At 36.2% G+C, this 24,022-nt stretch overlaps 1 protein-coding gene and 1 pseudogene across 2 annotated transcripts; one reads left to right on the plus strand and one right to left on the minus strand.

The window, feature by feature from the left end:
- The first annotated feature begins 5,807 nt into the window (after positions 1–5,807).
- On the plus strand, positions 5,808–14,736 carry LOC120092153 (DNA repair protein RadA-like protein). Its single transcript, XM_039050378.2, has 14 exons — positions 5,808–6,650; positions 6,962–7,017; positions 7,614–7,672; positions 7,796–7,867; positions 7,998–8,081; positions 8,369–8,476; positions 8,623–8,685; positions 9,957–10,037; positions 10,730–10,957; positions 13,257–13,334; positions 13,753–13,791; positions 14,027–14,109; positions 14,192–14,264; positions 14,403–14,736. Exons 1-14 carry the CDS (start codon positions 5,905–5,907, stop codon positions 14,604–14,606), a joined length of 1,974 nt encoding a protein of 657 aa, XP_038906306.1. The 5' UTR covers positions 5,808–5,904; the 3' UTR covers positions 14,607–14,736.
- Positions 14,402–23,657, minus strand: LOC120079782 (ATP-dependent 6-phosphofructokinase 3-like; annotated as a pseudogene). Its single transcript, XR_016530858.1, has 9 exons — positions 23,423–23,657; positions 22,687–22,746; positions 22,535–22,645; positions 22,292–22,443; positions 21,865–21,922; positions 21,684–21,773; positions 21,489–21,577; positions 15,520–15,559; positions 14,402–15,417 (listed from the first exon to the last, which is right to left on the minus strand). The product of XR_016530858.1 is annotated as an ATP-dependent 6-phosphofructokinase 3-like (transcript).
- Between the last annotated feature and the right edge of the window lie 365 nt (positions 23,658–24,022).

The following is a 24,022-nucleotide window of genomic DNA, read 5'->3' on the forward strand; positions in this document are numbered from 1 at the left end:
GTAAAATCGTCTTGCATGAGCTTTTCAACGAAACTACTAAAACTTTAACTAGAGTTGTTGAAGAGTCTGCTATATCAACAAGAGTTATTGATGGAAGTTCATCTAGTAGGTCAAATCCACCTCAAGAGTTGGGGGAACCTCTATTGGGATTGGTATCCTAATTCTCCCGGAGTCTCGTTGTTTGTAATTATACACATTGTTTTATGAATAAAATAACTATTATTTCATGTTGGCATTTACTCATATCCAATAAACAAAGTTCCATGGTTATCTTATGTAAACTTAAGCATGTATATGTGATATACAAGTGAATCATGCCTTAAGTGATAACCTAAATAGGTATGTAGTATAAGGATTAAGGTGGGATACCTGATCCTGGTGACACTACGGATACGACCCACTTTGTAGAGGTTTGCAAGTGTTGTAAATTACTACAGATGGTAGATCATGACCATTCATGTAGAGACATGCGAGCGGGGGTGTCCTCCGGACCACCAGATGACTAGACTCTGTATATAACATCGTTGATACTGGAGACTTACATCTCACCTAAATGACCATAGGTGACACGACCTCAATCCTGAGTGTTTTGGGAACTTCTGCCTTTGAGAGCGGTCCTTTGATTAGTATGGGTGAGAGTGGCCAGATTATCAACTCAACATTCCTACCTTTTTGGGGACTTGTCTGATTTGGGAATTGATAACTCAATACACAAGATGGAATTCACTCATTCCCTGAAGTAGAGGTAAGTAAAGAGATTGCTCCCTTAAAGGCTGATTTCGGAGCTTGAACATAGTGGCCACAACTTCTCTTTGGAAGAGAGGACTCAGTCATAGTAGGATTATGACTTATGTTCATTAGAGGATTTAGTGGTACTTAAGGAGTTAGATGTAACTACAGGGGCATAACAGTTATTGACTGAGTTGTACTTACGAGCGATCTGTGAATGATTGTCGCAGTGTTGATTGGTTAAGATGGACACATAACCTATATATGGTAAGGAGAGTTCAGCTATCGGTCTTTAGTGGAGTGCCTGGCAATTAGCGGATAGTGGATCCCATGACTAAAGAGTTTAGTCAGTTATTCACGTACCGTTAGAGCTTGGAGCTACAGGTCCATAAGGTCCCCTTGGTAGCTCAATGGATTCAAGTTGAGGATCAGTTCTTGGTATTGATTTAAAATGTTCAAATTGATAAGAGGTATCATGCTTCACAGCAATATTGTCGTCTAAACGATCGTTTAGACTTGTGTGTTTGAATTTGGTGCACTAAATGATCGAGTGCCTCATGCTTCATCGCATTGTAAATGGTACTCGATCGTTGCTAAACGATCATGGATACTCGGCCTATTTACTAAACGATCAGGAAAACTTCGCCCGGGCGGTTCAAGACCCGGTTTGCCTATGAACCGGTTTGCTCGATGGAGTTATTTAATAGATAGAATTTTATCTCCGGTTTTAAGGCTGATCATCCTGGTCCATTAGTCTTTGGTGAATGTACATAGGATGTATGTTTGATTATATGTCATATGGTATGCCATATAGTTGAAATCCCACCTTAGGTTATGCATTGGTTATACATCATATCTATATTATAAGTGTTATGATATAGTAGTTTGTATGAATTAAATTACATAAGAGCATGCTCATGCATCATATTATATAAGAGTTATATTTATGCATGTATTAAGCATAGACATGCATCGTCTTTATATTATAAATGTTATAGTATAAGGGTGTATAGAAGCATGTTTGCTTTGTTCATTACCAAGTATATAAGTGTTATATATAATAATGAATGGACATTGCATGAAGCATGACACATAAGTTCAATTAATAAGTATTATAAATACCTAGTAATGAATGGACATTGCATGGGACTATAGGGTCATTGTTCACTCTTAACAGAGGAGCTGTAGTGTGGCGAAGTACTAAGCAGGGGTGCATCGCTGACTCCACGATAGAGGCCGAGTATGTAGCGGCTTGTGAAGTTGCTAAGGAGGCCGTTTGGCTCAGAAAGTTTCTGACTGATCTGGAAGTTGTTCCAGACATGTCTAGGACCATCACCCTCTATTGTGACAATAATGGTGATGTGGCGAACTCCAGGAAGCCCAAGAGTCACAAGCGTGACAAACATATAGAGCGAAAGTATCATCTCATCTGTTGATAGTGCATCGAAAGGATGTGATAGTCATGAAGATCGCTTCGAAGCACAACGTTGTTGACCCGTTTACGAAGGCTCTCACGGCTACAGTTTTTTAGGGTCACTTTTAGAGCATGGGTCTACGGGATCGCCCGCGGTTGGACTAAAGCAAGTGGGAGATTTTTGTACTAGGCCTTAGTGCCCTCATTTATTGTTTTGTACTAGTTGTTTGTACACCCCACTCACTTTAGAACAAGCGGGAGATTGTTGGGGATGATGCCCTAAACTCTCGTCGGGTCTTGTAGTTTGTAAACATTGTATTGAATAAATGCTTGTGATGTAATAATATATGATATTTTCTTCACTATTATTTATGAAACATTCGATGTTTTAATTGCTTTACCACAAACCAATTAACTAAGATCCTTGGTTGTCATTGTAACTTAAGCATGTATGTGGAGACATACAGATGGATCATGTCTTAAGTGATAACCAAAATGGTATGTAGTATATGGATATAGGAAGGAAACCTTATCCTGGTAACGCTACAGATGCGACCCGCTTTGTAGAATAGTTACAAGTGTTGTGACTTGCTACAGATGGTCTGATCCTGATCATTCATGGGAGACATGCGAGCAGGGGCGTCCTATACAAAGGAGTTTGTACAAGACCAGACCATGAAATGTAATAGTCTCGTTATATAACACCGTTCATGACAGAGACTTTACTTCACTAGGATGACCATAGGTAACATGACCTCAATCCTGAGTAAGTTGGGAACTCCTGCCTTTAAGGGCAGTCCTTTGATTTGCATGGGTGTGAGTGGCCAGATTGCCGACTTAAACCTACCACTTTGGGGATTCGTTTAATTTGAGAGCTGAGAACTCAGCTACACGAGATGGAATTCACTTCTTCCCCGAAGTAGGAGTAAAATTCTGGGGCTTGAACGATGTGGTGTCACACATCTTCTAATAGCCCGATAGGTGTCCACACATAGTAAGATTACGTTGTATTGTTCATTAGAGGGATCAGTGGTACTTAAGGAGTTAGATGTAACTACATGGGCAAAACGGTAAATTGGCCCAGCTGTACTTACGAGCATCTGTGAAGGGTTATTGTACTATTGATTGGTTATATCCGATGGACACAGAAATATATCTGTGATGAGAAGAGTGCAACTATCGGTCTTTAGTGGAATGTCTGACAGTTAACGGATGGTGGATCTCGTGGCTAAAGAGTTTAGTCTGCTATTCACGTACCGTTGGAGCTTCGAGCCATAGGTCTATAAGGTTCCTTTGATAGCTCAATGGATTCAAGTTGAGAATCAGTTTTTGGGTCAGTTTGAAATGTTCAAATTGACAAGGGGGAGTTTGATTATATATGATATGATTAAACTGGTCAATTATATATGATATAGTTGACATGATGTATGAGATACATTAATTGGATGAAAAGGATATAAACATGATTTATATTTAGTGGAGGAGAAAAGGACTATGGTTTATATGTTCATGTGATGTGATATTAAACTATAGGTTATAAATATAATATGATTATATTTATTTTTTAATTAAACAATTATGAGATAATTGTTGGTTTTTCTCCACAACCGCATGAGATAATAGGAGGTTACATTCAATTTTCATAACTGAAGGATAAAATGAAAATAGTTTTCATTTTGCAATGAGATCAAACAATCACTCCACGATTTAGTACACTACCCATTGTCTAGTAAATGAGAGCCTACACAATAGTTCAAGTTGTCCTAAACGATCGTGTACACACGCGGATTACTTAAACGATCGCATAGTCTTTTCTAAACCATCGCACGTCCGAGCAATTTTACTAAACGATCAGCCCCTATTTGCTACACAATCGTGTACCTTTACCTAAACGATCAAGCACCCGTCTATGCGATAGACTCCATACCTCTCCCACTTGCTTAGTCGTGGTAAACGATCGTTGTTTCTTCCTCCCCTCTACCAAATCCAACAGAGCCCACACCTCCTGGATTCTCACTCTGAGAATACCGAGGTTTCTGAGTGGTTGTGTCCTCCTTTTCGAGTGGTTCGTGAAAATTCCGTTCGATGGTAAACGACTGCGAGATTTGGTGGGCGATAAAATCGACGATCTTAGCGATAGGAGAGTTGCTGGCTTGACGAAAGCGAGATTTAAAGAGAAGAGGAGTTCTTCAACTGGTATGTCTCTCAGTCCTTTGCATTTAAGATTTGTTCTAAGCTTGCCGTAATTTGTTGTTAAATGCATAACTTGTATGTTTATTTGTGAATGTGGTATTTCTATCACAATCAAATTTGGAACGATCTTGCTTCCGCTCATAGGTACTCTTTGATAAGAGTTCCATAGAAACCATTAACACTTTGTTGTACAAGTAAATATAAAATTAAAAAAGTTAAAATGCTACTATTGTTAGTATAGCAATCAATTTGTTTGAACTTTTCTAAGTTCGAAAAGAACCAATTCTAAAAAAATAATATTTTCATTTTTTTTACATAGATACTCTCATTTTTCTTCGATTTTTTTTTAATTCTTAAACCAATTTTCTCAGCAACCAAAATAAGAACCAAAACTCTAACTAAAACATAAAACTCCACAAAATCTCACAAAATACCAAAATCAAAATCTCCTCATAAAATATATACTAAAAAGATAAATAGTCAAATAAAAAAAATATACATTTGGCTATTAACACACACTCAACTGCTAATGTACAAATTTGTTAAAATATTTAGGTCATGTTGGGTAATTATTTGGTTGGTTTGATTTTTGTTATTGAAAATTAAGCCTATTTCATCCATATTTTTTTACAATAATTTGCATCTTTATTAAGTATAATGGTCGAATTCTTAGCCAAATTTAAAAACAAAAACAACTTTTTGAAAGTTATTTTTTTAGTTTTCAAAATTTAACTTGGTTTTTTAAACAATTAGTGAAAAATAGTTAACAAAGGAAGAAATTTGGATATAGAAGTAGTGTCTATAAGCTTAATTTTAGAAAACAAAATGGTTATTAAACAGGGCCTAAAGTCATAGAATACCTTGGTACTACCATTATTCTCATTTCTTCTTTATAAGTCCACATATCTTTGAAATTGACAATTTTATTATATATTATTTATTATTTTTAGAAAAACAAAAATGTCAAATAATTAAAAAAAAACGTGAGTAATAAAAGGGCATTGAAGAAGAAAGGGAAGAAAAAAAAGATGAAATAAAGAAGTAACTGTAATATAAATGATTTTTGTTCCTATACTAACTGTAACAGTACTTTTGAACTTTTTTTAGGTTCAATGACATTTTTAAAACTTTTGAAAGTTTAGGAGAATTTTTGACACAAAATCTAAAGTTTTCCATCCAAAACTAATAATAAGTGTATTTTTTTTAACTCATTTTAGAAATTTAAGGATATTTTTGAAACTTTTGAAAGTTAACAAAGTTTAAAACTATTTTATAAATTTTTTTTTTTTATTGATTGAAAAATGTCAAACTATTTATAGAAATAACAAAAAAAGATAGATATGCATGGAACTTATAAATATAAAAAGATTAAATTTTATTATTTTATATAAATAGTTTACCAAATTTTTCTATATTTGTAATTGAGCGAAAATTAAAATATATAAATTCATATGTACGAACATAAACCTCAAAAGTTAGAAGCTCGTGTCTGCTGTAATTGAAATTGGCGGGTGATTATAAGGCTTAAAATTCTTCATCATCTTTGTAAAACCCTCAAATGCTGTGTGATGCAGCTCTTAGACATGAAATCCTTCAGAACAATTTTCTATTCTCGAAAGCACTTTCTCATTTCCGCAACTTCATCTTCTTATACTCAATCACCCATCTCCAGCCGGTCCCGCCTGAACCCCAACTCTTCACTTTTTCATTACGCCGGCCGTTTCAACACCGCGCAACTTTCGACAATCGGCGTCGATGCCCCGAACGGCGACCCCATCGGCGGTTCCGGTTCAGAAAATGGAAAGGACCGCCGTGTTTGGACTACTTACGACCCCGTTACGAGTAGGCTTCTTACACAAAGGGTCAGAAGCGGTAGCGATAGAAAAGAGCCCGAACCGAGCATTGGAATTCAAACCTTCGGGGCTTCGTCGAGAAATGGAGATGGGGCCAAGGATTTCTTGAACGAGAAGACTTCGGAGAGTGTGGGGAAAGTGGGTTTAGGAGATGGGTCGGTTTGCAGGCCGAATTTGGGGAAGGTTGTGGGATCGAAGAAGAAGAAGAGCAAAGTTTCTTGGGTTTGTTCGAACTGTGGGCATAATGAGGGGCAGTGGTGGGGAACTTGTCGGTCCTGTGATATGGTTGGTACAATGAAGCAGTTTTCGGAGGGGGATGATAGTGGAGGAGGGAGTCGAGGGTTTGAAGTTTCAGAAAATGTGGTTCGAGCATGGCTTCCAAAGCAGGCCACCGACGGGAATCCTCTGCGGTTGACTGATGTGAACCGGGGAATCAATACTCGGGATTGGAGACTTCCTTTGTGAGTTATATTTTGCAACTTTATGTTCTTTATCTTCTTTATCTCTCTTTTGCACTAGAAAACATATCAAACTCAATAAAGCAGTTCCACTAGAGTGAGTTGAAACGCAGTGTTCTTTTAATCCATAATTGCTTTTCAACCTCGCCCCTGATGGAGTTCAGGGGGTTGTAATGAACTCAATGGATTATTATTTATAACGTTGTATGAACATTTTGGATATCCGACGGTTTGGGGGATATTCTTTTTTATCCATCTTGAATGGATGTTGATAGGAGGGAAAGTTAACATCTTTTAACTTGCTTGATGTTTAGGCCTGGTCCCTTCGGAAGTGAAGTGGCAAGGGTGCTTGGTGGTGGACTGGTACCGGGTCAGTTCAAACTTCAAGTTTCTTTTGCGTAGTATTGTGATTGTGCTTAATAGTTGCCATCTAGTCATTCTTTCTGTTTTCCATGTCTCTGATGCTCCTTTACCCTTAGTAATCAACGGAAGTTAAAACATGTTTTATTTTTGTAAAACTTGTATTTCCACTCAAGGCAGGCAATGAATCTTTGTGAAGTTAATTTTCCATCTTCATGACGGAAATTTATCTCAGAGTAGGATATGTTATTCAAAACTTGCTAAACTAAACTATATAGCGAATACTAACCTTGGATTCCTATGTATAGTATCTACTGAGACAGTTCTGCTTAATATAATAGACTACATTTCCCTCATGTCTGCTTTTCTTTTTCTTTTTCTTTTTCTTTTTTTTTTTGGGGGGGGGGGGGGAGCCTAAATTCCTCTCAAGTAAATCTCACCTTGATTTATATCATAATGATTTATACAATCCTTCATGATTTGGATGGCCATGAGGTAAAATGCTACCAATTGTGATTTTGGTATTTTAGTATATCATCCTTCAAATTTCCTTTGAAAAGCTTATTTTTAGTGTCTATTAATATCTACATCTTCCTGGCTTTGAAGGTTCTCTTGTTTTGATTGGTGGTGATCCTGGTGTTGGCAAGAGTACATTGTTGTTGCAGGTATGAAGACATGTAGACCTTAATTTTGATGTGGTAGTTTTTTGAAGTTATATTTTATTATTATCTTATTTACATTTCCAATTTTTTTTGGTCATGGTGGCAAATCACACATTTGATTCGAAGATTGCTGCCCTTTTAGCCGAAGGGTGTGGTCAAGGTGAATTAACATCGGTTGTTTATGTCTCTGGCGAAGAGGTTACTCTCCTAACAGTCTAAGATGGTTAATTTTCATTGTTCTTTTTAAAGATTCGCCTAACCTGTCTAGGAGTCTAGGACTCTTGGTGAGTTCCTTCCCTTGTATTCATATCCAGTTGTCCTTTGGCAGAGTGTGGAGCAGATTGGAAATAGAGCAGACCGACTGAATATTGAAACTGAGAATCTTTACTTGTATTCAAGTACTGATGTTGAGGTGCGTGATTATGTACATTTTCTTGCTGGTTTTGTTCCAGTGTTGACTTCTTCCACTCCTGTCAACCTGATTTTTTTGTTTAACTGGGATTATAGTTATGATTTACTTATGCACATTCTACATTTTAAGTCTTGCTAACATGTGGTCTAGGACTCTAGGTGAGATAGGTTGATCTACGTTGAAGATTGGGTGTATTTGATAAATCATAAAGGATAGGTAGTCTTATCACAAGTATATAAGCTAAACAATGGAAGATGTGAAATAATTAGTAGTTTTCCTTATTTCAGGATATATTTGAGAAGATTCAGCCTATATCTCCTAGAGCCTTGATCATTGATTCTATTCAAACAGTTTATTTGCAAGGAGTAGCTGGAAGTGCTGGAGGGATTGGACAGGTTAGAAACGTTATTCTACCAAACATGTGATTTGGGTGAAAACTTTTTATGCTCATCCACTGCTTCACTTCACTGTAATCATACAGTGAATTTAGAACTGTATGATTCACTCAAAGCTGAGATCTTAGGAACTTCAATCTTGACAGGTGAAGGAATGCACCTCGGCCCTTCTCCGTTTTGCAAAGAGAACCGGCATCCCCATTTTATTGGTAAGTAAACCCAACACCAATTCATGTGTATTCTTGTTTGGATTGAGTCAACTTTACAAACTAGGCTTGTGGTGTAGTGTTTAATACAATTAAGTCCACTATTGCTTTCTCCATTACAAATGTATTTTTTCACTCTTCAAATCTTGAACCTCTGAAATTTTACAAACTATAGCATTTCTTTAACCTGTAGTTATTGGGAATAAAGTATCGTCCTTGTGCGTTTTGAGAGATTAACCTGTCACCTATTAAATCATTCCTTTCAAGTTCTTTCATATGAAGCTAGAATTACAACAGAAAATCTATCTCCAAGTTGGCGTGTGAAGAAACTCAAGATCACCTTTTCATCCTTTTTTTTCCCCTTTCATTCAATGGCTTTCTGATGTTGGCATTCCCATTTTAACTCTTTTGGCAGGCTTACAGTGCTTCTATCACAAGTCTCCTCTTCTCCATAGTAGGATTTTTCATGGATTAGAGGGATTGTTTTCTGTAGTTTTTTTTTAATCTCTGGCTGAAGTTTTCCCACCATTTTTACATTTCATTTCTCAATGAATATTTTCTTATAAATTAAAGTATTCCTTTTAGTTGCACCTGAACTCATCCTTCATTTCGATGATGGTAGACATTGTGGCATAAATGCTTCCTGCTCAAATGCTGTTTTACTAGTTATGGTCTTCTCAATTCTCTGATTTTTCCATAAAAAATCGATGGCTTGGGACCTTCCTATCAAGATGGGAATTAACGGCATTCCTGGTTAATTTTACTTACTGTCCTTGATATCAAAGTAATACTCTACCTACTGTTGTCTTTGAGAGTGGATATTAGAGTAGCTACCTGCTCAATTTTCTTGGAGTTCTTGTTTGACCGACGACATGATTGAAAACTTAATTTGCAAGTCTTAGTGCATGTTTGAGAGTGAATGTTCAATTTTTCATGTTCAAAATCACTCATCACTCAAATCAATTCATTTTTTAATTTTACACTCTGGCACACATTTTCAATTCTATTAGAATGGATTTTAAGGGATTAAAAGCCTTTTTTTTTGTATTTTTATTTTTTATTTTATTTTGAATATGAGAAAAGTGATGTTAACCATTTTAGAATAGTTCCCATACATGCCATTACTCTCTAAAGAACCTTGTATATATACATATAGGTTTATGTAATTCTATGTGTACTTTGGAAGTAATCTTTTTTTGTACACGTGCACCTATGCATGTAGAGGTATATGTTTGGAAGTAATATGCACATTCTGATATGTTGAAATATTTCAGATTGGACATGTGAACAAATCAGGAGAAGTTGCTGGACCTCGAGTTCTGGAGCACATTGTGGATGTTGTACTGTATATGGAAGTGGGTACATTTACATCCCTTACATTTTACTTCTATTGTTTATTCTTTTTTAGCCGTGCATTTCAGACATATTATCATCAGCTTTGTCAAAACCCATTAGCTATTGTGGGATGAGATGACCAGTATTTATTGACTCATGCCTTTGGGCCTTGTTTTTCAATAATCTACCATTGTACACCAACCTTTTCTTGTTAATCCCTTTCCATATATGTTTTCTCCCAGTAGTTTGATAAGTAATTTATTTTTAGGCACACACTTTCTCATCTCTCACTAATTTCGTCTTTCCATGCATGATATTTTCTTTCTAATCTCCGTCTCCTTTTATATAGTGCATTTGTTAAGTATAAATATTAATGCACTCTTATGTTTCCATTTAGAAATTTATATTTCTTACTAGATCAATGATCCCTTTGAAATATTAGAATCATGCTGTTAACTATTTATTTTTAGAAAGGAGAAAAGTATGTAATTGGCTAATTGCCAATTTCACAGTTTTGATAGAGGCACTTTCAGTTCCAGACCTTTAATTTCATTTAATGTGTTCGTATGACTATAAACTGCACTACATGGGTAATGTAAATAATTTCATTTGTTCTTGAGTTGGTCCTATTTTACTTTTACGAAGTACTTAAAAGTGATTTGTATGAAAGGAAAAAGAGTAGAGAGAATGATGAAATTATGTGTGGATATAGGGGGATAAATGCTTGTCGCATCGGCTACTACGACCAGTCAAGAACCGATTTGGATCAACAGACGAGCTTGGAGTATTTGAAATGTTGCCATCAGGACTAGAAGTGGTGTCAAATCCAAGCGAGATGTTTAGAAGGGATCACAATGCAAATTCAAATTCGGAGTATTTGGCAGGACTTGCTGTTGCAGTGATCATGGATGGAACTCGCACCTTCCTGCTTGAAATTCAGGTACTTATTCACTACAATCCCCTCCCTTAAAAATGGATACCACATTCGAATGTTTTCTTATTAGAAGTATTTATCAAGTTATAATTACTTTTTTAGTTTTGAACTTTGAGGGTTGTCTCCTGTCTTATCGCTCTCTTAACTTAAAAAAAAGTGTTTATAGGTCTCCAAACTTCTAAAATATTTGATAAGTCCTGAACTTTCAATTTTATTCTTAATAGAACCTTGAACGTTTGATTTTGTGTCTATTAAAGTTTTTTCATATTTCATATATTTTAAAAATTTATGAGCCTGATAGGCACAAAATTCAAGTGTCCTATTCAATAAATTGAAAGTTGAAGTTTAGAGGCTTTGAGGAATCTATCAAATACAACATTAAAAGTTTGAATATTTATTAGGCACAACCCTGAAGGTTAACAAAATTTGTAGTTTAGCCATAATATTTTGGTTTATAAGCATGAGCTTTTATTATATTTTTTACTTTTAATTTTTGGGGAAAAACCCTCATATTTATTATTTTAATTATATTAGAACAACTTTAAAAAAAAAAAAAAAGAAATTAGGACAACTTTAAAACAATGCGAAATCCTCTCCATCTCAAGAATTTATTGGATTGTCCCGAACTATCCTCATGGTTTAATATTTTTTTCCTTCAAAAAATTGTTTGTTTTATTTGTTTGAGAATTCATGCTCTTTACGAATGTGCTTTCTGTGCTGTAGAATTTTTGAATTACAAACTTCTCCCAATGATTATTTTCACCTTTGGATGTCTTAATCTGACTTTAGAATTTTCTTTGATTGTTTAAGCCTATTGCATAACACTCGTTTTTAATAATTAACCTCAACCTCATTTTTTTCATAAGAAACAAATTTCATTGATGTATGAAATTTACAAAAAGGCTGAAGCCCAAGCCAAAGGAGTTACAAAAGAGATCTCTAATTGGTCAAAAGGGAAGAAAGGGTGTGTGGATTAAAAGAAGAATTGCATTTACACCAACTCATAGCATGAAAGATAATGAGTTAAAAAAACTATCAAACGAGCTTCCCTTATTGTTGAAAAGACGATTGTTCCTTTCCTTCTAAGTATTACATAAGAAAGCACGAATCAAATGCATCTAGATGAGCTTGATTTTTGTAAAAGGATGACCGGTGAGAGTGTAGGTTAGGGCACTTTCAATGTCCTTTAGAAGAGCAGTATACCAACCAAAGGATGAGAACATCACTTTTCAAAATCTCTCGACAAAATGACAATGGATGAAAAGGTGACTAGTAGATTCATGTCCAGACTTGCACAAGAGGCAATACTGGGGAGATAGGGCCATGTAGGGGAGACATCTCCATACCTTGTCGCAAGTATTTATGGCATTGTGACTAACATCCCAAAGGAATAGTTTAACCTTTTTTGGGTAAAAATAATCCCAAATGGCTGCATAAAAGGGATGGTCAGAGGAATTCGGATAGGCTCCCAGTGTGCGAGATAGGGATTTTGTGGAGGACCTGGAAGTGTCTGGTTGCCAGAGCCAAGCATCCTTTGTATTGGATAGGTGGACACCATTGATGGTGCTCATAAGATCAAGCCATCCATCAATCTCCTCCTCCTTGAGGTTTCTTCTAAAATAAAGAGACCATCCATGTCTAGCATCCCACCGATCGTGTACAGAGGAACGTTTATGAATAGATAAAGAGAACGATCGGGGGTAAGTCTCATTAAGAGGAGAAGCTCCAATCCATTTGTCGAACCGAAAATGTGTTTTTCCCATTTCCCACTTTTATAGTAACCTTTTCTTTAATGAGGTTCATGTGCATCAAGATGGCACTCCATGGTCCTCTAATGTAAGCGGGGAAATTAGTGTTGGGCCAAGACTTTTTTTAGAAGTCACCCCGTTTAGCATCCACAACCTCGTTCCACAAAACCCCATCCTCGTGATAGTATCTCCAAACCCATTTAGCAAGGAGAGTGCGGTTTTTATCAGCCATGCTTTGTAACCCGAGGCCCTCTTTAGTCTAAGTCTTGATCTTTTCCCATCTAACAAGATGTGAGCCATGATTTAATAATTAACCTCATCAGAACTACTTATTTCTTGTTAAAAATTTTGGATGGCTAATATTTATAACAAGGTTATTATTATTATTTAAAAAGGAAAAGGAAAAAAAGAGGACTGTTGGCATAATATTTTTAAGACAGAACTGTTAGCGTAAGTAGTAGTAACCTTCTGCTTGACTTCAACTCACGTATATCATTCTCGTTGCTAATAAATCTTTCTATATCATTTTGATCATTTGCTATAAAAAATTTCTGTAGGCACTGTGTTTGTCCAGATCCTCTGTTACTAGACAGGTTAATGGGATTCACCAAAGCAAGGCTGATTTGATCATATCGGTACGTTAGTTGAATTATTTCTGGTAAATTCTAACATCACAAGTGTCTACTTTTTGCCCCTCAAACCATTCAGCAAACTTTCCAAGTCTAATTTTCTGTTTATACTAGTCTAAAAATTCCTCAGTGACACAGTTGAGAAATCGACCTTCATCTGGTCTGAGAGGCAAAACCTTTATGCATCTAGATAAAATGAAGTTTAAGCAAAGTCAAGAATGGACCTCATTATGATGAACAATTTACGTACCAATACGAATTTTAATGAACTTGAACTCTAGGAGTTCTGAAATTTAGCCGTCTATCACTTCTGTTTCTGGTTGATTATTTCATGTTTAATTTCTTATCCATGGTCCTATAACATTCCTTGTTTAATAAAAAGTACTCTTTATCATAGTTTTTAAGTTCATCTTATGAATGGTAGGTTCTCATGAAGCAAGCTGGGTTGAAGCTACAAGAAAGTGTGAGTTGACAGCTCTCCTTTTCTTCCTCCCCATCTAAAATTTTCTTACTCTGCTTGTTAGTGGAGTTGATGTTATTCTCCCTTCGTTGATTAGTGCAAAGTCGATGGATCTTCTCAATTATTGTCATATGATAAGCAGTTGTTATATTTCTTACTATATTACTTTCATACCTACTACTAATAGTCTGTATATGTTTTGCTTATGCTTGATTTGTTTTCTACTTTAACATTACAGGGTATTTTTTTAAATGTTGTGAGCGGGTTGACATTGACAGAGACCGCGGGAGATCTTGCAATTGCAATGGCAATTTGCAGCAGGCATGTGTATTTCAAGAAATGACATTGCCATGCCTTTTGGTTGCTCTCCCTCTAACATTTAATTTATATGTTGTCACTTCAGCTTTTTGGAGTTTCCCATTCCAAATGACATTGTATTCATTGGTGAAATTGGTCTTGGTGGTGAGCTTCGCATGGTAAGCACTCAATTTCAGCATTATTACTCATATTGGCATGACTTGCACGAGATCATCTAGTATTTAGTCTACCATAAGGGCCTTTTTCATTTATAGATATTTATTTATATGATATCTCAAAACTTCATTGACGTTCAGGTGAGTAGGATGGAGAAGAGGATCAATACTGTTGCCAAGTTGGGTTTCAAAAGATGTGTAGTACCCAAATCAGCTGAAAACTGTTTAGGACTGGTAGAGTTAGGTGAGATGAAGCTCATATGTTGTAGACATTTGAAGGATGTTATCAACAACGTGTTTATTGCAGGAGGTGAAGTTAGCGGTCTACAATCTTGTGTAGGATAGTTTTTAATTTTGTTCATTTTTGGTGTAAGAATACAACTCCTTCCAAAATGGAGTGGATGTACATAATATGTACCTTTTGAATCATTCAAACAAGAAAAGTTGATTAGGCAAGTAATTTACTTGATGAAAATTTATGTTGATTAACATTTTCTCAGAAGTAAACAAATGAGAAACAAAAGCTTCTAATTTTAGACTTACATGGAATGGTATGTAAGCTTCTGTTAAGAACCTGCACTCGACCACCTCTCTAACAGGCTTCACAATCAATAAACAGAAAGAAATCGAAGAGAAAAGAGCAAACAATAGACAGAAATAAAACCAATCTTCTTATTGAACTTTCCACTCTTAGTCAGCCACAATATCCAGACTTCTTCACACAAAAACAGAAGAAAATTAAATGGAAATACTCAGAACATAAAAGACTCAAGCAACCCAACTGCAGATTCGATAGATGCTGGGAGATCCCTCCATGAAGATTCCTCCTTTTATAAGTAAATACGATAGGAGGTTGTACTTAGAAAAAAACAAATTATTTGATGTAAATTTGAAAGGACGAACCATAATTTGTTGGGATATCCAGGAACCAACATCTTTGTGTAGCTTATTTCCAGAAGCATCTAGTTGATTTGCGTTTTTGGAAACAAGCTCTTGTCTATACCTTCAGCTACCACTATAACCATGTGTCCTTGTTTTCTTAGGCAATATTCAATATACTCGAACAGGCCACCCTCTCCTAGATAAAAGGGTGACTCTGGTATCGAACAACAATCGATGTCGCGACCAGCAAGAGTCGCATGCATGGCTATGAACCCTATGGAGTTTAAATTAAAGTAAAAATTAATTAAAAAAGAAAGCATTCAAAGTTAAAAATCTCACACCAACTAGTGATGAGTGATAAAGTGATGTTTCTTACCACTATTGCGTCCTATGAAACTTACAATATCAATATCATTCTGTTGGGTGAAAATTTAACTTTCAAAACTAGAGGGTATTAACTTTTTTGGTTGGAGAATCTTAATTTAGAAAATTTGGTGTTGGAAGTTTCCTTTATGTACTTCAACCTTGTGTTTTGGGTTTGGGCCCCAAACGGTACCCGTGTTTTGGAGGCCGTGAGGAGATAGGCCAATGTGGGTTCGGTGGACATCCCACACGCGCGCCGCCGCTGCTGTCCAGTCGAGCGAAGGAGTGTGTGTGTGATGATTATTTTTAATAAAAAATATTATTATTATTATTATTATTATTATTATTATTATTATTATTATTATTAACCAAAAAAAGGAGGAAACGGTCCAATTCGTCCGCGCATTTCGTCTGCCCATCTGTATCGTCCATGCACGTTCTGTGGCGGAGCACTCTTCTCGCTCCTACAGTTCGACGTTGAAGGCCTATAAAAAGCGAGGCCTTCAGCAGTTCGTAATACATAATTCATTTTCTTCATTCCCCATTTCATTTTCCTCTCCTCCTCCATCTTACCTTTTCGAGCAGTGAGTTTAGAAAGGGTGTACGTTCTAGTCGGTAATGGTGCATTTCCAATCGGTTTTCATTTGGCTGTTTTATCTTGGGGACGGCATGACAATTTTCAGATCTGCTTGCACACTTGGGCAGAGCCGCGAAATGTCTTAAAGAGAGCGAACTCCGCGACTCAGCCTATAACGAATTTCTGTTTTGTAGGTTTTGCTCTTCGCTTGACCGCTGTGCCTTGACGGTTTACTATTCAACGTTCTGAGGGCCCTGTCGTTTTCCAACAATTTTAAGACGTTGCCACATCATCAACGACCCCCAGTAGCAATAATGATGTTATGATATCTGACCTCAACCGTCCATTCCGGTTCGAAGGAGCGAACTTCAAACGGTGGAAACAAAAGATGTTCTTCTTCACCGTCAAGAAAGTTACCGAAGGTTATACCAGCGCTAAACCGATCGTCCCTTTAGAAGAACCAACTGAACAATAGATAAAAGAAGCTGCTGACTGGAAGGAGAAAGACTTTCTATGTAAGAATTTCATTTTAAATGGTTTGACTGGTGATCTGTATGAATACTATAGTACAATGAAGACGGTGAAGGAGGTCTGAGATGCCCTGCAAAAGAAGTATGACACCGAGGAGGCCGGGTCGAAGAAATATACGGTTAGCCGTTATCTCAAGTTCCAAATGACGGATGACAAATCCATGGAGGCCCAATCCCCTGAACTCCAGAAGATAGCTCATGAGATAATTACTGAAGGTATGCCTCTAGACGAACAATTCTAAGTTACTGTTATGATTGATAAACTGCCCCCTTTGTGGAAGGACTTTAAGAACATTTTGAGGCATAAGACCAAGGAGTTTTCCTTAGAGAGTCTTATAACCCGGCTAAGGATCAAGGAGGAAGCCCGGAAGTAGGACCAGAGGGAGGAGTTGAACACAATACCTGGGAAACCCGCCTCTGCCGTGGTAAAACCTGACAAAAAATCTAAGGGGACAAAGAGGAAAGGTCAGAATCATGGCTCCAACAACCAGAACCAACAGAAAAAACAGAAGCCCCCTTCAGGAGAAACGATACAATTCCTCTGCTTTAATTGTAATAAACCTGGGCACATCTCGGAACTGTAGGAACAGGCGTCATAATGCTGATCAGGCGAACCTGACAGAAGAATCGTTAGTCGCCATGATCACAGAAGTAAATATGATCGGTGGTTGTGAAGGGTGGGGATAGACACTGACGCAACGAGCCATGTTTGTCACGACCTTAGTCTATTTAAAAATTATGCTGAAACTAAGGATAAGAATATTCTATTGGGAGATCACCACTCCATGAAAGTTATTGGAACCGGTGAGGTGGAACTGAAGTTTACCTCTGAGAAAACCCTCACGTTGAAGGACGTTCTGCATACTCTGGAGATATGAAAGAATTTGGTTTCATGCTATCTCCTCAACAAAGTCGGGTTTACTCAAACTATAGGGGTAGACCTATATACCTTTACAAAAAAAAATAATGTATTTGTAGGGAAAGAGTATGCAACTGAGGGAATGTTCAAATTAAATCTAGACCTTAATAAAATGAAATCTTCTGTGTATGTGCTGTGTTCTATGAATATTTGGTATGCTAGACTCTGTCATGTGAATAAGAATTTAATTAGTAACATGATTAGGCTGGAAATGATACCTAAGTTATCAAAAAATGATTTTGATAAATGCGAGTATTGTAGTCAGGCTAAAATTACTAAAACTCCGTATAAATCTGTACTGAGGAATTCTGAGCCTCTAGATTTGATTCATTTTGATGTCTGTGAATTTGATGGCATATTGACTAGGAACAGTAAAAGATATTTCATTACTTTTATTGACGACTACTCTGATTTTACTTTTGTATACTTGCTGAAAAACAAAAGTGATGTTTTTGATACCTTCAAACTTTTTGTTTATGAAAAGAGAACCAGTTTAATAGAAATGTTAAAAGACTTTGTAGTGATAGGGGAACCGAGTACGATTCAGACAGTTTTAATGAATTCTTTAACTCACATGGAATAATACACGAAAAGACCGCACCTTATTCTCCTGAAATGAACGGAAAAGCCGAAAGGAAAAATAGTTATTTAGCTGAGCTAGTAGTTGCTATTTTACTTAGTTCAGGAGCCGTGTCTTATTGGTGGGGTGAAATCATCCTTACTGTGTGTTATGTCCTAAATAGAATCTCGAAATCTAAAAATAAAACTTCACCTTACAAAATTCTCAAGAATAAGAAACCAAACTTGTCCCACTTTAGAACATGGGGTTGTCTAGCCTTTGTAAAGATTCCTGACCCGAAAAGGAGAAAGTTGGCTAGTAGAGCTTACGAGTGTGTCTTTATAGGTTATGCCTTAAATAGTAAAGCCTACAGGTTCTATGATCTAGTGAACCAAGTGATCATTGAGTCAAATGATGTCGACTTCTTTGAAGATAGGTTTCCTTTTAAATCAAGGAATAGTGGGGGCTCTGGATCAAGTGGTATAACTCTAGTTAGAAATCCTAACCCTAGAGAGGAAATTGAAAGAAGCAAAAGCGCTAGAACCGCCAAAGATTTCAAAAATGACTTCCTAGCCTACAATGTAGAAGAAGACCCTAAAGATCTAAGAGCTGCCCTGTCCTCAGTAGATGCCAACCTATGGCAAGAAACTATAAATGATGAGATGGACTCACTTGAGTCAAATAGGACTTGACACTTAGTAGATCTACCCTCAGGATGTAAGGCAATAGGGTGCAAATGGATCTTAAGGAGGAAACTTAGACTTGATGGGACTGTCGACAAATTTAAAGTCAGGTTAGTAGCGAAGGGCTTTAGACAGAGAGAAAGTGTAGATTTCTTTGACACCTTCTCCCCTATCACTAGAATTACCTCTATCCGTGTCCTGTTCTCTCTCCTGCCTTTTATAACCTCGTAGTACATCAGTTAGATGTAAAAACCACTTTTCTAAACGGTGAACTTGAAGAAGAGATTTACATGGAACAACCCGAGGGTTTTGTTGTCTATGGTCAAGAAAATATGGTGTGTAAATTAGAAAAATCTCTCTATGGACTAAAACAAGCTCCTAAGCAATGGTATGAAAAATTTGACAACCTTATCCTATCTAAAGATTTCAAGGTTAATGAAAGTGACAAATGCATCTACCATAAGTTTGATAATAACCTCTGCACTATCTTGTGTTTATATGTAGATGATTTATTGATCTTTGGGTCGAACTTGCACGTCATAAATGATGTAAAATCAATATTGAGTGCGAATTTCGACATGAAAAACTTAGGAGAAGCTAGTGTAATCTTAGGCATAAAAGTAAATAGGTCTGAAAAGGGAATTTCTTTGGATCAATCTCACTATATAGAAAAGATTCTAAAGAAGAGTGTAAGCCAACCTGTCTTCCTTATGACCCTAGTGTCAAGTTGTTCAAGAACACTGGTGACAGTGTTAATCAATCTGAGTATGCGAGCATCATAGGCAGTCTTAGATACGCTGCCGACTGCACTAGGCCTGACATAGCTTATGCTGTAGGATTACTTTGCAGGTTTACAAGCAGACCTAGTAAAGAGCATTGGAATGCTATAGAAAGGGTCATGAGATAATTAAAGAAATTCCAAAACCTAGAATTACATTATCAAAAGTTTCCCGCTGTCCTAGAATGGTTCAACGATGCTGATTGGAACTCTCTTTCGGATGATTCAAAGGGTACAAGTGGCTATATTTTTAATATAGCTGGCGGAGCTGTCTCTTGGAAGTCCAAGAAACAGACTATTTTAGGCCAATCTACAATGGAGTCAGAAATGATAGCACTAGCGAAAGCTAGTGAAGAAGCAGGCTGGCTTAGAAGTCTACTATCAGAGATTCCCTTATGGGAAAAGCCAGCACCAGCCATATTGATCCATTGCGATAGTACTGCAGCAATCGCAAAAGTTCAAAACCGTTACTACAACGAAAAGAGATGTCAAATACGTCGTAAGCACAGTACTATTAGAGAGTTTCTCACTACTAGTGCAGTTAGAGGATCACATACGGACTGATGAAAATTTGGTAAATCCTTTGACGAAAGGACTGGCCAAAGAAAACATTTTCAGAACCTCAGAAAAGATGGGACTCATACCTATCGAAAGATGAATCACAGTGAGGAAAACCCAACCTGTAGACTAAAGATCCCAAGAAACAAGTTCAACAGATAATAACTGATCACAAGTGATATATAGTGAATCATGTTAAACCAAACACAGAGTTCCATTCCTATGACTTAAAGTCTGAGCATGATATCCTGAAGCGTAAGAAAGGTTGAACTCAGTTCTTAATGAGATCTATACTTGATGACAAGTGGGGTACTTAATTACAAGAGTACCCTTGATAGACTCACCTGTGTGAATGTGGAAGTGAGGGTCGCTTCCTATGGAGTTTTTAGGCAAACTCTTTAAAGCATTCACTAAACCGGGATTCACGTGTTAGGTCTTAAAAGCACGGGCTTTTGCACTACACCCTAATAACATTCTGTATGAGATACTATTAGAGATAGAGTTCAAAACCAAGGGTTACTCTAGTATATTCTGAATCATCTACACTATGTAAAGGTTCAAGTCATAAGACACCTTTGCTTATGCACAGTATTGTATAGATTGAAACTGCTTGATGAAAATCTTTCTTCTATTTTCTTTTTGTTTAAATTTCCAAGTGGTGGATTGTTGGGTGAAAATTTAACTTTCAAAACTAGAGGGAACCAACTTTTTTGGTTGGAGAATCCCACAATAGAAAATTTGGAGGGAGTGAAGAGATAGACCTATGTGGGTTTAGTGAACGTCCCACATGCGCGCCGTTGTCGCCGTCCGATCGGGCGAGGCGAGTGTGTGATGATTATTTTTAATAAAAAATATTATTTTATTTATTATTATTATTATTATTATTATTATTATTATTATTATTATTTTAACCGAAAAAGGGGGGAAACAGTCCGATTAGTCTGCGCGTTTCATCCGCCCATCCGTACCATCCGCACAGTGCTCTTCTCGCTCCCTACAGTTCAATGCTGAAGGCCTATAAAAGGCGAGACCTTTAGCAGTTCGTAATACAAAATTCATTTTCTTCATTCCCCAGTTCATTTTCCTCTCCTCATCCATCTTAGCTTTCCGAGCAGTGAGTTTAGAAAGGATGTACGTTCCGTTCAGTAACGGTGCATTTCTGATTGGTTTTCATTTGGCTATTTTATCCTGGGAACGACGTGGCAATTTTCAGTCCTGCTTGCACACTTGGGCAGAATCGTGAAACGTCTTAAAGAGAGCGAGCTCCGTAACTCAACCTATAATGAGTTTCTATTTTGCAGGTTTTGCTCTTCACTTGACTACCGTACCTTGACGGTTTACTGTTCGTCGTTCTAAGGGTCCTATCATTTTCCAACACATTCTCATTACTTTCAGCTTCAACGTGAGTAGCATTAATAGCATATTGAGCTTCTTCTACGTATCAAAACCAAATGACTTGTCTAAGACCTAAAAAAATCAGGAACATAATGCCCCAAGTTTTAAGAAATTCAAATGTGAATTTGATAATTTATGCATACAAATTAAAAAGGTTACAAAGTAAAAAGGAATTAACAGACAAGTTTATAGTATTTAATGGAATATCATTGTCAATCGTATTTGGAATTCCAACTACTGAAACTTTGAGACCACGCTTTCTAATTTCCTACAATGAATGAAAACCATAATTTATATGAGATCAAAAGCTACTTAATTTAGATAGTATTCTATCTATATTTAGCATAGTTTGTAGGTACCTCGTAAATGGGAATAGCTCATTTCTGAGTTCCATCCCTTCCAAGTATATAAACCTGGAAGCCAAAACGCAAAATTTAAGACCGACTAGGAAGAAGTGTTTACTATTAGATACACGTCGGTTTTCATCTCAAAATCAATTGATTATGAGAAGAGTAACCTACGTATCTTATAAAAGTTAGGAGGCCTTTTCATCTTTTCGACGTGGGATCCTCAACACTTCATAGACTTTGATACCATATTAAATTAACACGAGACTCATCTCAGCATCAATGGGTTACGAGAAGAATAACTTAAATATCTTGTAAAAATTGCGAGACCTAATTATCTTTTGTAAATGCAATCCTCAACATTTACAAGTTTTACATATAACTTTAAAAGTTTTGAGTCATGAAGTTTTTGAACTGCATATGATATGTGATACCTTGATTGATGCCTCTATCTTGAATGCTATCGACAATCTTAGACGTATTGTGACCACCTCTTGATATCCCAAGGATTGTGCCACCACGTTTATGAATATTCACCGACTTTGGTGTCAATGGAATGGTATTTTTAGTATAAAAACCTTTATACCCTCCCTGTAGAACAATCGAATTTATTTGGTTATAAAGTTAATGTCATTAATGATATTTAACTATGCAATTAGAATAGGATAAAGTTTGTAATCACCTCAATACCAACAACCTTATGGACAACATACGTGTGGTATAATTCACATACTATTTCTCTAATTACCGTGTTACGCGTTAGTTATCAACCAAAAATAACACAAGAAAAATACTTCAGCAGGTTTGGAGGTAAGGAGGGAAAAAAGAAAAGACACTAACTTTTTGGCGAGGTCCAAAATATCTCGTCCTTTGAGTTTCCTTTTCAACAACAATCTATTTGAAATAAAACCCCAAAATTAGAGCAGTTAGATCCTATAAAACAAACAACTATAAGGGTTGAAAGTATAAACTCAAAGTTTAGATACCAAATAGATAAAAATCTAAAAGTACAAATTGAAACTAAAGTCTGGGTTGTGTTTGGTAGTCAATTTGAATTTTGATTTTGAAAACTATTTTTTGATTATGTGATCAACCAATAATTTCATATAACTATTTAATAATAAATTTTATTATTAATTATTAATATTCTAATTAATGTTCCTTTATATTTAAAAAGACCCCTAAATTAACTCACCCCAAAACATGCATCCCAACAATATACTTTTCTTGAAGAGAAAAATTTGGGTGCTCATATGGTTGCGGTCCGAGGAATTGCCTAATAAGATTTTGCAATTGAATTATATTTTATTTTTTCTTTCTGCCTAAAAGAGAGAATGCAGCCTACCCCTAATCATTATCCTTTCTCAAACCATGACTTAGAATTCAAAAGCTGCACACCTAACACCCCTCAAAATACAACAAGATTTCAATTTCTACCGGAACAATCTTTCAAACAAGAGAGAAAAAGAAACTATCATAATCAAAATATGTTGGTTTATTCAATCTTTTTGTATAGTACATTAACGACCGCGGTTCCACAGCCAAAACAGGAATAGATAGAGTAGATTACCTTTAGATCATGACCGGAGAGATAATGGTTGAAGTGAGGAATGTCCAGAAGAAATCGGAAATCATGATCACCGTTAACGATCTCGTTCTTCGAATCAGAGGATGCCACAGAATCGTCGAACCAGTCCCACCTCCGACAATCGGTGATGTCACAGAAGCCAAAAACGGAAGAAGACGATGATTCCATGAAAGTAATATGCAACGAAGTTTCTCTCTGATTTTGGCGCTAAACCTAACCAAACTTCCACTCACTATTTATATGGAGGGTTGTGATCTTAATTATATGCTTTTTATTTTCCGCCAACTTTTTTTTTTTTTTTTTTTTTTTTTTTTTTTTTTAAATTATCTTTCCTATCTCTAAAATAAGATCATATCAGTGGGAATTTGGAAGATACATTAATATCGTTTTTAAGTTTAATAAAATATTTGATTATAAGATTTGAAATTTTGACTTGAAAGGTATATGTTTTAACAAGTTAGAATTTATTATCAGGTTGATATTACAGTATTAAATTTTTGTTGATATGCGGATTTTTTTCATTAACAATTTTAAATTTGACTAAATTACATAAAATATTGTTAAACTTTTGTATTAAAAAAA

The sequence above is a fragment of the Benincasa hispida genome, chromosome 1 (assembly GCF_027475165.1).
Source record: "Benincasa hispida cultivar pf3 chromosome 1, pf3_genome.v1.1, whole genome shotgun sequence".
Taxonomy (NCBI): Eukaryota; Viridiplantae; Streptophyta; class Magnoliopsida; order Cucurbitales; family Cucurbitaceae; genus Benincasa; species Benincasa hispida.